The sequence below is a fragment of the Podarcis erhardii genome (assembly GCF_964252035.2).
Source record: "Podarcis erhardii genome assembly, chromosome: 2".
In the NCBI taxonomy this organism is placed as follows: Eukaryota; Metazoa; Chordata; class Lepidosauria; order Squamata; family Lacertidae; genus Podarcis; species Podarcis erhardii.
Genome location: NC_138498.1, coordinates 88,000,416 through 88,015,025, shown reverse-complemented (window position 1 = coordinate 88,015,025; position 14,610 = coordinate 88,000,416). Strand labels below are relative to the sequence as shown.

Below are 14,610 nucleotides of genomic sequence, written 5' to 3'. Positions count from 1 at the left end.
GGCAATTGTACTTCATCCAGCAGAGCTTTATTGTTACTGAAGGCAAATGAGCATAAAGGTCACAAATCCAATACATTCAGGAGTGGCACTGTCAGTTGCAGCAGATTAATCTTAAACTAACAAGAACTTATAACAAGACTAAACCTTAACACCATATACAGAGCAGAATATCACACCAGAACAAAAAGATAGACAGAGAAAGTAAAACCCAGGCCTTACTTATATAGTCAGCATGACCTCTGACAGAAGAGATAAGAGAACCAGATTAAACCATCTGTCCTCAGCTTCTCTGAAGAAATAACCCAAACACCATGAACCTTCTGCTTGCTTCTTTCACACAGAGAAGCTTCCAGAACCCTCTTGAATTACCATAAATAGAATAGGAAAGATCTCTAGACATCAGATCAATACTTTCTGCACTAAGAAATGCAAACTGACATCCCTCACATGAAGTACTACTGACATGTATACGCACACACTATACGGGAAGAGAAAATAAACAAAACATCTAATACTTACTTTGATCAAAAAATAACGCTAATGCTGAAATTAATGTTCTTTTTTTAATGTTCTTTTTTTTTAAAAGAGAGAAATCTGGGCTACTTGATCAAAAGGACTGACACAAAATGAAAATACACTTGAAAACAAAACCATTAAAGGTGGAATTCAATGTAGCACTAAGGCGGGCGTTCTGTCAACTCAAGGATTTCTCATCGCACAATGGGGTTTCCCCACCCCACCCCACCCCTCCTAAATCTGTTGTTGGGTTTCTCTCAACCCAACCCCCTGCAGTACGACACACACAAGGGAGACTCATTGCACAATTACTTGTTGAATATTGCCGAATGACATCAGAAAAATAGTTTAAAACAAACAAAAAAAGACAGATCATTAGAGGCACTAGTCGAATGTGAAGTGGCAGAGGCTGGTATAAAGCTCTTAGTGGGCACACTATTTGATACTTTGTTTAATTCTTCCTTCTGAAAGTACACACAAATGTGAAATGAAATTGAAAGCGGACTATAGATTTATCTTACCAGAAAGATTGGTAGGAAGCAAATCCATACTGAAAAATCCTTTCCCATCTAACAACACCAGTCGTTTGCTCCTGTTAGAATAGGTTGCTAAAAGGAATTGTGAAGAAGATGGTTTTAGGCCATGACTTTAAACAACATTTCTAGATTTATATGACTGGAAGGATACTGAGACACGCAAAAGAAAGGGGAGGTGGATCCTAATGTTTCTACAGGTGTTCTATCTTTAACTGGGTAGAATTTACATCTTCTTACCTCCAATGATATCTAAACCTTGCTGTGTGTAGCTCTTAATTAATCTGAAGCCAAAAGAAAGAAAGGCAGTGCCTTTTCCTATAAATCTGCAACAGGAAGAATAATTTAACTTTTTAGAGACGTACATAAACGGCACTGGGAAAATGGTACTAACTGAAGCATACCCTATCTCCACTGGCCACTCAAAGTTCTAAAATTCAAGTGGAAAAACAAAAACAAAAAATGAAATAAAGCAAGTTTTTATATAGTATGTGAACCCAAACAAATAAATAACCAAAGCACCCCCTTTTTTGGGGGGGGGAGTGGAAAAGTTGTTTTCAGGCACAAAAATGCTAGCAAAACAGAATTAAAACATATTTGGTATACAAGACTCATTAAAGTGACACGGGTGCTCATATGCCACAAATTTTAGATTCTATTTGAGACAGATCTCCAGAGACAATATATGTATGTATGTATGTATGTATGTATGTATATACTTACACTTGAGGTGATATATCCTTTGGTTTTAGATGCTCTTCAATTCTAGGCACCTCATCTTCAAAAGTTAATCTTCGCAATAATGAAATAGAAATTTGGATTAGGTAAGAAATATACTACAATGCAGTTTATGAAAACGGAAGAGAAACCACATTTAACATGATGAAACAATAGCATCTCCACGTTGGCTTTATTTCTGTTAAATAAATCATGACACAGTGTAATATGTCATGTGTTGTTGCTCATCTGAGGTTGCATTCACCTAATTTTAAGACTTACTAAGGAACAGAAGATTTTTATTATGTCCTCATATGTAAAACCACAGAATTGAAAGAGGGTGTACTTTTGTTTTCCCATGACTCTAAATTTTAATACAGCTTTCAGCCATGATTGCTTATAGGGCAAAGCATGCCTAAAAATGTTCTGGAAAAGAAAGAGAAACTACATGAAAATGATTAATAGATGGTATCTAACCCAAGTAGACTATCTAAGAGCAAAATCGGATTTGTGTTGGAAATGTAACGAAATGGAAGGAACTTTTTTTCAAATGTGGTGGGCATGGAAAAAAGTTAAAGAATATTGGGAAATGATATATCATGAGATGGAAAAAATGTTTTAACCCCCCCCCCAAAAAAAAACCCCAAGAGGCATTCCTGTTAGGAATGGTTCAGACAGAGATACCCAGTTATCAGAAAAAACTTATTTATGTATGTAACAACAGTGGCTTGGGTCTTGTTAGCCCAAAAATGGATGGTGAGGGAGGTCCCTATCAAGGAGGATTGGCAACTTAAGATGATGGAATATGCAGAGTTAGTAGGTCTAACAAGTAGAATAAGAGAGCAAGAAGAACAGGTATTTAAAGAGGAATGGAAAAATTTTCCTGAGTATGTAGAAAATAATTGTGTCCAGTTGAAAACGCTGGCAGTATTAAGGTAAATTCAACAGTATAATATATTTAAAAGGGATGTAAGATGGGAGAACTGAATGAGATGAATATACAAAAATATGCAGAAATGGTGGGCAAATTAAAAGAACCTTGGAAGGGGAGGGAGGGGAAGTTGTTGACTGTAATGCAAGATGTTCATTTTGAGATGTAAAATTTGAAAATTTAATTAAAATTATTATTTTTTAATTAAAATGTTCTGAAAAAGAAGTAATATTTTGGGTAATAAATGCAGGAATTTCTCCCCTGTATATTATTTTGTATGCACACACTTAATCTAGAAGGGCAAACCATACAAATGCCTGGTTTTGACAGCTTTTGCTCCTTGCTAGATCATGGAATATTTTCCCCCCTCTATCACGTATTTAGTCTGACATACTAAAATATACATGAAATTTAGAAAAGTTGGTAGGATAATTACTTCTTTTTTCACAGTAAAGACCAACAGAAAGATATAGCAGCAATTCTACCACTGGGCAAAATATCCCAAATAAAATTAATATAGTACCAGTTTAACTATACATTTAATTCAAAATGGTTTCACAGCTGAAGGTCAATGCAGCTAATCACAAATAACATGATTGTCATGTTTTATTATGAGTTATGGGCTACATTATGGTTCCTCAGAAACTAGGTCATCGTTATCTTGCATCTGTTATGAGTTTGTGGGAGTCAGACTTCTAATCCATATTATCCTAGCAATATAAACCAGGCTAGATTCCTCATGATGTTATTGCCTGGGGGATGGGCCATTAAGGGGATAGAGGAAAATAATGGTCCATAGATGGTTAAATGGGAAAAAGCCTGAGTTTTTTTAGGTCAGAGTTTGGGTGGGGAGGTGGGAAGCAGCAAGCAGAGGGTCAGAAAGCAATGTTTGATTTTTGTTTGAATCCAAGGTTGTGGCTATGGGAGACACAAGTTCCTATTGGGTGTTGACACTGGGAACCCCTCCACCATAAGCTCAGGTTGTATATGTGTGTAAATAAACCAGATATCATAGAGACACCAAAGTCTCCACTGTGCCCTATTTCTAAAAGGAAACATGAACCAAGATGAGCACCTGGAACTCCAGGAATCTCACATTGCTCAGAGATTGAGGTGGCATGCAACACATCTTATATGTATATACACATATACAACTAATGGGGGGGGGGACCCCAGATGGAATCTCAAAACGAATACTGGGTTTACTTTGCTGGCAGTTAGCAATCGGAAAATAGAAGTTAAAGGTTAACACATCAACCATAATATAACTGCAAAATCAGCAACGTAGCTTTGGCTTCCAGTAGCCAGCTCTAACAATCGCAAGAACAAATATGTTCTCTCCTGAGGGGAACTAAAATGCACAACTTGAAACAAAAGACAAGCAGGCATACCAACAAAACACAGCAAACAGTCTGCAGGATCCCAAACACACAAGAAACACGTGCCTGACTGCAGGAATGCTGGAAAGACTGCCAAGCTATTGCCTTGAGCAGAAGGCAGGAACTGTAACTGAGGTCTCTTCTGGATACAGGCTAGTTAAAAGTTCCTGAAAGCGAAGTACATTCCTGCCTTAAACATTAGGGCGCACTAATCCCAGTGAGTCTAGCATGCCAGAAAGTACCGCCCCCCGTCCACAACTTCTACAAAACAAACTTCTAAAGTGCCTAGAAAAAATGCATTTTCCTAATTAAGAGGTTTTTCAAAAAGAAAGCCTTAATCTGATTTTACCAGGACTTAACATTTTAACTACCGTATTTTTCCCTCTATAACACGCAGATTTTTTCTCCTAAAAAGGAAGGGGAAATGTCTGTGTGTGTTATAGAGCGAATGTGTGGTCCCTGGAGCCGAAAAATCAGGCAAAAATCAAATCGCCAGGCAAAAATCAAATCGCGGCGCTTCACGGAGAAGGTTAAACTGAAAAGAGGAAGCGGCTGCTTTCCTGCATTCTGCCTCAGGGTCTTACTGCCCACCCTCCTCTGTTTCGTTGCTGTGTTTGCTGAAACGGAACAAAGAGCAGGGAAAGCCCCTCCCCTCCAGGCAAGCTCCGGTGCTGCTGGGGGAGAGGGAGAGAGAGGGGGGAAGGGAGAGAGAGGGGGAGGGGGAGGGAGAGGGGGGGAGGGAGAGAGAGAGGGGGAGGGAGGGAGGGAGGGAGGGAGAGAGAGAGAGAGAGAGAGAGAGAGAGAGAGAGAGATGGCTGGCTGGCTTGGGTGGGGGAAAACTTTTGCCTTTCTTTCCTCCAACTGGTTAAATCCCTCTCCTGCATTCTTAGCCAGCTGCTTCTCTGCACACCCCTCTAATGTCCCTTCTTTGTTTTTCCTTCGCTCCCCACTTAAAATGTGGTTACAAAGCATAGATCCACATGGATCCTCAGGATCTTTGCATTGGGTCATCCCAAATTCACCATCAGATCACATAGCATGTCCATGGCTACAGGCTGCCCCCCCAAAATCACGCACCCACTGTTGCCTGGGGCTGCAATGGTGCAAAAACGTGGTTAAAAAGCATGGATCCACATGGATCCTCAGGATTTTTGCATTGGGTCACCCCAAATTCACCATCAGATCACATAGCATGTCCATGGCTACAGCCTGCACCAAAAAAATCACGCACCCACTGTTGCCTGGGGCTGCAATGGCGCAAAAACGTGGTTAAAAAGCATGGATCCACAGGGATTCTCAGGATCCTTGCATTGGGTCACCCCAAATTCACCATCAGATCACATAGCATGTCCATGGCTACAGCCTGCACCAAAAAAATCACGCACCCACTGTTGCCTGGGGCTGCAATGGTGCAAAAACGTGGTTACAAAGCATGGATCCACAGGAATTCTCAGGATTTTGGCATTGGGTCACCCCAAATTCACCATCAGATCACATGTCTGTGGCCACAGCATGAAGCCCAAAAATGATACATCCACTGTTTCATTCAGAATGTTTTTTCCCTTGTTTTCCTCCTCTAAAAACAATGTGCGTGTTATGGTCAGGTGCGTGTTATAGAGCGAAAAATACGGTATTTTTTGTTTGAAGGAGCCTACATTAGACATTATGTGATACTTTCAGCATTGGTCTTTTAGCTCTGGAGTGGGGGGTATATTTATTGTGATTTTTGCAATTGTTTAAGGGCTCAATATATAGACATATGAAATAATGAGAAAGGGGTGCCTTTTATAACATGCTGAGAAGAGTGAAACTTATTGCTGAATACCCACCATCAGCTTTCACAAATCTACAAATAGCAGAAAGGGCTTAAAGACTTAGAAAATGATCAAGTTAGACTTGCACTCAACCTATTTCTTTTTAGAAATGTGACAATGAGGCATATAAGGGTGCATAACTCAAAAAATGTTTTCAGAGTTACATGCAGATAAACCCAAAAGGATAATTTAAAAGTTAACATGTTGAATCTTAATATAGTACCATATTCACCTTTTTTTCTTGGAACCTCTTCGTTTTTGCTTTTTTATAGCACTGGTAATCCCTTGGCCTATATCCATTACCAAAGGCTATTGGCTAGTAGGTGCAGAACAAATAAGACCCTATGCTGATTTCTGGCTGTTACAGAAGTTTCACCATACTAGTAACCAATAAAACATTTACCTGAAATTCAAAAACCAAAAACATGAATTAACATAATGAAGTGGAAAATCCCATTTGTAAAAATAGCTTGGATTTTGTGTGCGCATCAAGTTTTTCCATGAACCTAGTTCAATACTAAAAAAAAACAGCAGGGTTTTGAAGAATGCACAACTTACCTCCTTGTTTATGGAGGTTGCACTGTAGTCTATAGATAATCAACATTTTATAAGAATGGTTCCTGGTGGAAGTCATAAATTGTTAGCAATTATCACTGGCTGTTGTTAAGATAAAATGGAATAGTTCCAAGTTTGCTGCAGATGAAGGACATGACACGGATGCGACTTTAAAAGTGTATTACCTAATAGTTGCCATCTTGATTCTGGGTCTGGTTCAAGGTGCCGGTTTTCATAGAATCATAGAAAGTTGGAAGGAACCCTGAGGGTCATCTAGTCCAACCCCCTGCAATGCAGGAATCTCAACTAAAGCATCCATAACATCTATCCAACCTCTGCTTAAATATCTCCAATGAAGGAGAGTCCACCACCTTCCAAGGAAGTCGGCTCCAGCCCTTACTGTTAGAAATTTAAAGTTTTAAATTGTTTCTTTCTTCCCCATGCTGCTTGCTTTGTGTCACATTTGATAACTTACATTGAACTCTTCATCCCCATCCCAAGTTTTGCTATCTCACTGCTTGGCTCACCAGCTGGACCTATTGCGTGGACAGGCGGAGTCCCCCAAACCATGGGCGGCCCCCATGTGGACTAACGACTCAAGACAATGTGCTATGGGATTAAAATTGGCCACAACTTTATTATGTTTCAGATGTGGGTAGACCTTGGCTCAGGCATTGGGTGTTTATCCCTCCCAGTCCCCCGCTGGAGATCTGGGGAACATCAGGGTTATCCAGAGTGGCTCTGGAGAACATATGTTCAAGCAGAGAGAGCCCGCCCCCATTATGCCGCCATCGCAGGGGAAAGCAATGACAACCTCTAGGCGTATGGCCAAAGCTTCCCCTCAAAACAACCCCTTTAACGGGGAGCCCTGGTATCGCCGCTGCAAAGAGAAGGGGGGCTTGGGTCACCGCTGCACGCCCATCCCCATTTAGGGAAGACAGACTAAAGGATTCCGCCCAAGGCCTGATACCGCCAAAGTTGTGGAATTTTGCTACGGGAAAGGCAAACCTGCCAATGCAGGAGAATTCCTTTCCGGCCCTTCAACAGTAAGCTTGACGTAGCAGCGCCCTCGTACCTGTGGAGAAAAGGTTAACCTGCAAAAGAAGTCTTAACTGAGGCTGGGTAGGGCAGGAGAAGCTCTGGAGCCAACTGACGATTCCCAGGTAAGATCCTCCCCCTATTGTGTGGGCAGGGTGGGCCCTCCCCCTACCTGGCCTGATCACCTTGGCAATGCCTCCCCAGGCAGGATTGGGCAACTGGCTGAGGTAGGCAGAGACCTCCAGGAATCCCACCTGGGGAAGGCGAAGCCAAGCCTGTGCTAATGGTGCTGCATAGGGTCCCAGGGGCTGCGCACGACCATGCAAAGGGCACCCCCCCATTTAATGTGGGGAGTGGTCATTACTCTTCCCTTTGTTTCTGATCTCCTGTTCCTGTTCCTTACTCACCCATGGTCTTCTATCAGCTGCCTTCCCCCCACCCCCCACCCCACTGGTATCCCTGCCCTTTTATTTTTGCAGTAGTACCCAGCCCTCACTCCTTCCAATATGGTAACTGCTAACTGTTAATGTAAAGACTGTTAATGTGGAACACAAGGATCAAAGCAATAAAACGTAACAAGAAAATAAACTTTTTTTTGAAGGCAGGTAGTCAATATAAGTAATATTAAAAAACAAACAAACAGCAGGATCTGAACTTATGGCACCTGAAGATGCGGCTTTATTCTCCAGGGACACTTTACCCCCCAGTTTGGCTTATACTGACTTTCTAAAACCCATATTTATCCTAATATAATAACTGCCTAGTTTCTTTTTGTTGCTGATATCCACTTACCACAGAATCTGCATTTTTCATCAAATGATGGAGATAGAGAAGAGCTGGAATGTACTACGTTATTAATTGTGTCGAGAAGAAGAAAGGCCCCCCCCCCATTCTAGAACTATGGATCATTTGGTAGCACAGACTGGAGGTACATTCAAGACAAAAAAGAAAGGTAGTCCGTCTTCCCACAATACATAGTTAACTAATAGGCTTTGCTGCTACAATATGTGTTGATGGCTACTAGGTCTCTGATTATATTTAAAAGGCTTTATGTAGCCAGGTCCTGAAAAGATAGGGGTACCAACTGCTATTAGCTATCTTTGCTAAATGGAAACTCCATGTTCAAAGGCAGCGCACTACTTGAGTAACAATTGCTGGGTCTCAATTGATGCGGGAAGGGTGCATGCCTTCATTCCCTGCTTGAAGAATTCCTAGATGCACTTGGCTGGCTCTGTTGTGGTCTCAAGATACTGGACTAGAGGAGTCTTTGGTCAGATCCAGAACAGCTCTTCAGATGAACAAAAGGCAACTTCTTCCAGAAACAGTGGTCATGTACACACTCCCATTTACTCTGCATCCACAGTGTCCTCACCACTGGTTTGGGAAGCGGTGTACCCACAACGTTAGTCACAGTAATATCTATCCTGCCATTTCTTAGGAAATACTGTGTTCCGATGTGTTCTTCCCCAAACCAGTTCTGATCTGAATTGAGAAATAAATAAACAAACCTGGCACAGTGGAAGAGGACTGGAAAAAATTTAAAATTTATCTTAAAAATTGTTGTAAAATTTCGGAATGTTAAGATGTCAAGGGATTTGATATAAAGAATTACAGCTGTAAAAATTTAAGCTTAAGAAAATTTTAAAGAGAATTAAATATAAAAATGGATGAAGGATTGCTAAAAAATTTTAAAACAAGGATGCAGTGAAGGGGAGGTATGGGGAAGTCTTGTTATGTTTGTTTGTATTTTATTTATGTTGTAAAATTAATAAAAATTATTTAAAAATAAATAAACAAACCTGGCTACATTTTAGACCAGTAGTGTGTGTGTGTGTGTGTGTGTGTTTATATTTATAGCCAATGCTACCTTTACTGTAACAAATACAAAGTATGTGCAATGGAAATAATCCTCTATTTAACCCTGCCTGGGTCCGTCCCCCCCCCCCCGCTTCCTCCACCATTTCTCTACTTCTGCTGCTGTTGCCTTCCTTCTTCTTAGCCCTGTGGGACAGAGAACCTCTCACACACACCCTTTGCAAAGCACCATGTGCACAGATGACACTACAGAAAGAACAAGAAGAAGCCAGTGGCCCTTGCTGGACCAAAGGCAGCACAATAAGATATGTTAGGTGATGCCACGGTTCCCAGTACAGCAGCTGTACTTCTACCTACTATTAGTAAATTTGGGGCAGAAGGTGGGTAGGGGCAGTGCCAGGCACCAGGTGCCTCGCTCACCATTCCTCCATCCTGGAATCCAGGGCAGAGCAGGATTAACCATTAAGCAAAATAAGCATGTGTTTAGGGCATCAAAGGAAAGGGGGCACCACAGCAATTTTCCATTGCTAGATTTTTAACATTAATGGTCACAAATTGCTGAGCATTCATTTTCTCAGTTGAAGTACATTAAAAATCTCAACAGAACAACAACACAGCAAGGCAGGCGGCACAGCAGCCAATTCCTAGGGGCCAAGGGGTCTTCAGCCCCCCCCCCCCATAAAATATTTGAGGGCACTGGGTCCCACCAAAGCTGATGGGTATTGCCATTTAAATGCCATAATGTGCACTGCATTATGTGGTTGATTATGCAGGGAAGGGCTTATTTGTGCCCCCTATTTTATTCAAGATAAGGCTGTATGCCTTATCTCTATTAAGTATAGAATGGACTGTAACATTAGTTTTGAAGATCTTATCAAGGACTTTGCAATTAGAAAAGTGGGGAGGATCCCTCCCCCCAAATACAAGTAAAATGGAAGTACACAAAAATAAGGATTATTTTCCATTTTACTGTAGGTTTCACTTCATTTTATGGTTTACTGCTGTTTATACTTTGAACTAGATGCATATATAAACACCCAAACCTTTCAAGTGCTTGGGTTCTCTCAAGGTTTTAATCCTGCCCTGCTTCGAGGGGTGGTGGAATTGCGGAATGAGAAGAAGGGAGGGCTAGGTGGAAGAGAAGGGTCCGAGGATGCTGAGGGAATGGGATGGGGGGGGGCGGGCTTGCCTTGCCTCCTGCTGGCCGAAAGGCTTCCTCTCCTGCTCCCACTTCGGTGTGCCGAGCCCCTAGCCGCCTGGCGCCGCCCTTCCCGAGGGAAACCCTCTCACACCGCGGCCCTGGGGATGGCAAGGAGGGAATGGCAACCGCCCGCGCGCCCCCGCCACCTCCGGAACCCGCCCGAACCTTCCAGGAGCGTGGGCGGCCAAGGAGCGCGCGCCCACTTCCCCCACCGGCGGCTTTCTTGCTGCGCGCCGCCTAGAAGCAGCCAGGGCCTAAGACGGCGCCCAAGGCAGCCCGCGCCTGGATGCTTATGCTCTGCCCTTCCCACCCAAGGCCGAGGTGAAGCCGCGGGAAAGGGCAGCGGGGCTTCGCCTCTCTGAAAGCTGCCTGGAGGCCGAGGCTCTCCTCAGGCGCGCGCGCGCGCGCCTCTCCTGCTGCAGGCACGCGAAGGGCGGGCAGGTGTGCCAGTTCCCAGCGGGAACCGTGTAGCGCAACCTGGTCCTCCCGTGAAAGGCCTGTTCAGAGGCGAGGAAGGAAGCACAGCAAGGAAATCTATCTCCTCTCCAGGGCGAAGCCTGATCGCCGGGGAGACTTGACCAGAACATGAGACTAGCCTGCTGGATCAGCCCAATGGGCCATCCTGTTTTCACAGTGGCCTAGAATTGTAAGGGACATCTAGTCTAGTGCAACCCCTGATCTGCTATTGATACAGTGCTTCCCACTTCACTAATGCTAATGCTTCATGTTCCCAGAGAGCAACCTGGTACCCTTGTTTTGGACGACAACTCCCATCAACCCTGTGTGTCAGCTGTGCTGGTCTGGGCTGATGGGAGTTATCCCAAACGTCTAGAGAGCATCAGGTTGGCCTCTTCACCTATTCCTCTGGAAGTTGAGCCAACGCAGACATGGTTTTCTACACTGGACCATTCTCTTGCCCACATTGCTCAGCTTACCATCTAGTTCAGGCATCCCCAAACTTGGCCCTCCAGCTGTTTTGGGACTACAACTCCCATCATCCCTAGCTAACAGGACCTGTGGTCAGGGCTGATGGAAATTGTAGTCCTCAAACAGCTGGAGGGCCGAGTTTGGGGGTGCCCGATAGTCTGATGAGTTTTAGGCGACAAGAAGATGTGTGCACTATTTTGTCATTTTGGTTGGCTGAAGAAAGCAGTTGCCTTAATACGGACTTCTGAATTTCCCATGGGCCAACACAGCTTCATTTACAATGTTATGTTAACATGGCAATAGAATCATATGCTTACCCAAACTTGGCCTGTTATGGTAAGGGACTAACATCATTTGCAGAGTTATGGTTATGCAACCAAATCATTGTGCATGCAGGGGAACTTCCAAGAGTCCAATGGAACTTTCCCTTTCTCCCCCACCCTAACACTGCCCCAATTCTGCTCCAGAGTGGGGGGGAGGGCCCAGAACAGATGAGGGGGGCATATAGGGTAGAAGGGTAAGTTCTTTTGTGGTAGTGAAATGATTTAGTTATTCTGCATGTGAATGATTAGTTGATACACTAAATTTAGCTGGCATAAAATCATAAAGTTGGAAGGGACCAACACCCCTGCAATGCAGGAAACTTTTGCCTAAAATGGAGTTCAAACCCACATCCTGAGATTAAGTCTCACAGTTTACCAACTGAGCTGTCCTGAAATTACATGTTACGAGAAGCTTGGAATACTTTGACAACTACTATTGGTGTGAGCTTATGTATTTAATCTAAAATTTGATCATGCCTTCCCGTAACTGTGTTATCAGGAACAAAATCCTTGGGAGTTTCACAACACTTTCCAAGATAGAACTAATTGGCCAACACCTGTCGACAGAGCTGGTCCAATAAAAATAGACAAGAGCCTTGGCCAAAGATCTGTAATGCTGCACACCTTCAGGAAATCAGCATTTTTCCTGCAGCATTTAAACTACAGCTGAAAATGTAGAGCACTTTTCAGCTAACAAAACTTGGCTAAAACATAAACCAAAATCATGTAAGGTCTCAGCCTTTCTTTTACAGATGTTCTCAGAGATGGAAACTGGAAAAAACCTAGCTAAATGTAATTATCAACACGGTCCTGTACTCTGCTTCTTGTTATTGATCTGAATTACTGTAGAATACATAAAAGTAGAGGCAGGCTCTATAAAGGCTTCTTTAGTGTTTTGAAGTAGCTGTGACTTCTGTCCCCCCCCCCCCAGTAGTCATTGTGTTTCTTTTTAACCCGTGTGAAGAGAGGATCATTGCTCAACCAAAGAACTGGCACAAGGAATATGAAGGAAACGCACACCCAATGCAACGTTCACCTGTCAGGTCACATATTACACAAGTGTTTATACTGATGAACTGAGTATTGTGTTTGGAAAGCAGTGACTGACAGGTTTCCTACAAGTTCATATGTGACTGCTGTCATGTGGAGAGCATGGCTACTGTACCCTTCAATTTTCTTTATTTTTTACAATTTGTAATATTATACGTTTCAGGATACAAATCCTTCCAAGGTGGCATACAAATTAACATTACAATTTTATAAACACACACAAAATATGAACATACAAGAAGGTCACAGGGCAGTTGGTACTAGAAAGACTCAGCAGCACGGGACAGTCCAGCTGGCACAGGCTCAGAGTGGGTCTTGGCCGGCATCCCTCTGTTGCAATCCTTCCCACAGGGCAAATTTGTGTGTGTGTGCACACACACGTATGCATAAAATGTGTACCACACTACAAAATTTGCTTTGCCTTAGTGTGCAGTCTTTTCCTTTGTGCGTATACACTTGTGAAGAAGCCCCAAGGAGAACTAGCCTAATGAATAACATGGAAGGTTATGGAATCAGAAGAGCGTATTAGCATTCAGTCAACTTACAGAAAAAGTTTGCCCATGTTTATCCCTGCTTATGACAAAAAAAAAAAAGGTTTAAAATCACTGATAAGTAAAAGGGTGGTGCATAAGCAGGGAGAAAGGCAGAAATTTAAATTGCATTGATACTTTGATTTTAATTTGGAATTATTCACATGCTGCTAATATTTTCAGTGTAATGACATCGTCTTCTTCCTGCTAATCTGTTTTGAATCACATCTGCTATCTAGCAGTTGCCTCCAGTAAGGCATATAAAACTTCTGATGTCTGATGTTGCTATTAATATTCCTTTTGTGAGCAAAAGACTTTTGTTTTAAAATATTTTTTACATCTTGGTAAAACAGCTGTAGCTCACTGACTCAGTAGGCACTTCCTCCTCCTTTTACATTAGCAGGCAGCTGGAGCATCCTTAAGTTAAGAGGGAGAGCAATAGCAAATTTTACACTTAGAATTTCTGTGCATTTGAAAAACCTAGGGCTTCAAGTTTCTGTATTTAAAATATTTCCAACACCACTATTAAAGCACCCTTTTAAAACATTAGGTTTTGTGCCATTTTCCCCACCCACCATACTCAGTGCCCCAGTAAGAGAAAAGATGATGATTACCATTAAGGCTAGACTGCTCATACTGTTGGACGATGCTTTTTTATGATTGGTGGGGCATGGGGAAGTAACATGCCCATCCCATAAGCTTTTCTGGGTCTCCAAATGTTGAGTCGTAAGAGATATTTCTCTTTGAGAAGAGGTAAGTTTTTCCTCAGGAATGAGACAGTGCACAACACATTACATTGCTCATTTACTGAACTTTAAATTCATGATACATCATAAATAGATAAAAAAAACCTGTTCATATGATAATGAACAGATAATGAAATAATGCATTTCAGAAGATACTTTTTAATCACAGAATAAACTAAACTCAAGCATACATTCCTCAAAGTAAGTAGGGAATGCCAATGGGGCTTCAGGTTTTCACTGTACTGGAACTTTTATAAAGTGCAATAAACCAGTGTTTATTGCTATGACACAGTTCAAGCTAATCGCCTGCATACAAGTAATCTAGACCAAATGCATTCCATTTTATGGCTGAAACAATGTACTTATTGCATAAAAAGGGAACATATTAATATTACCATGAAACAATTTTGACTCTACTTGGGAATATTTTTTCTGAGTAGTCAAATACGGAGTTAAAATCGGGGGTAAAGTTATTAAGGAAAAACTAGAGAAACTCAAATATATATATATATATATATATATATATATATATATA

At 42.1% G+C, this 14,610-nt stretch overlaps 1 protein-coding gene and 1 long non-coding RNA gene across 2 annotated transcripts in view; one reads left to right on the top strand and one right to left on the bottom strand.

Annotated features, from left to right (window-relative positions):
• The window catches only part of LOC309336500 (uncharacterized protein), an 86,523-nt gene extending 79,768 nt beyond the window's left edge, over window positions 1-6,755 (bottom strand). The window contains exons 1-5 of the mRNA XM_081852331.1: window positions 6,449-6,755; window positions 6,123-6,293; window positions 1,773-1,841; window positions 1,290-1,375; window positions 1,038-1,124 (exon numbers count right to left, since the gene is read on the bottom strand). Coding sequence (XP_081708457.1) covers window positions 1,038-1,124; window positions 1,290-1,375; window positions 1,773-1,841; window positions 6,123-6,190 — 310 coding nt within the window. The 5' untranslated portion in view covers window positions 6,191-6,293; window positions 6,449-6,755. The remainder of the gene's footprint in view (window positions 1-1,037; window positions 1,125-1,289; window positions 1,376-1,772; window positions 1,842-6,122; window positions 6,294-6,448) is intronic.
• A 4,449-nt stretch (window positions 6,756-11,204) lies between these two features.
• LOC309337530 lies at window positions 11,205-13,367 on the top strand. Its single transcript, XR_014154395.1, has 2 exons — window positions 11,205-11,756; window positions 11,787-13,367. It is a non-coding gene; the product is annotated as an uncharacterized lncRNA (long non-coding RNA).
• Window positions 13,368-14,610: the final 1,243 nt, after the last annotated feature.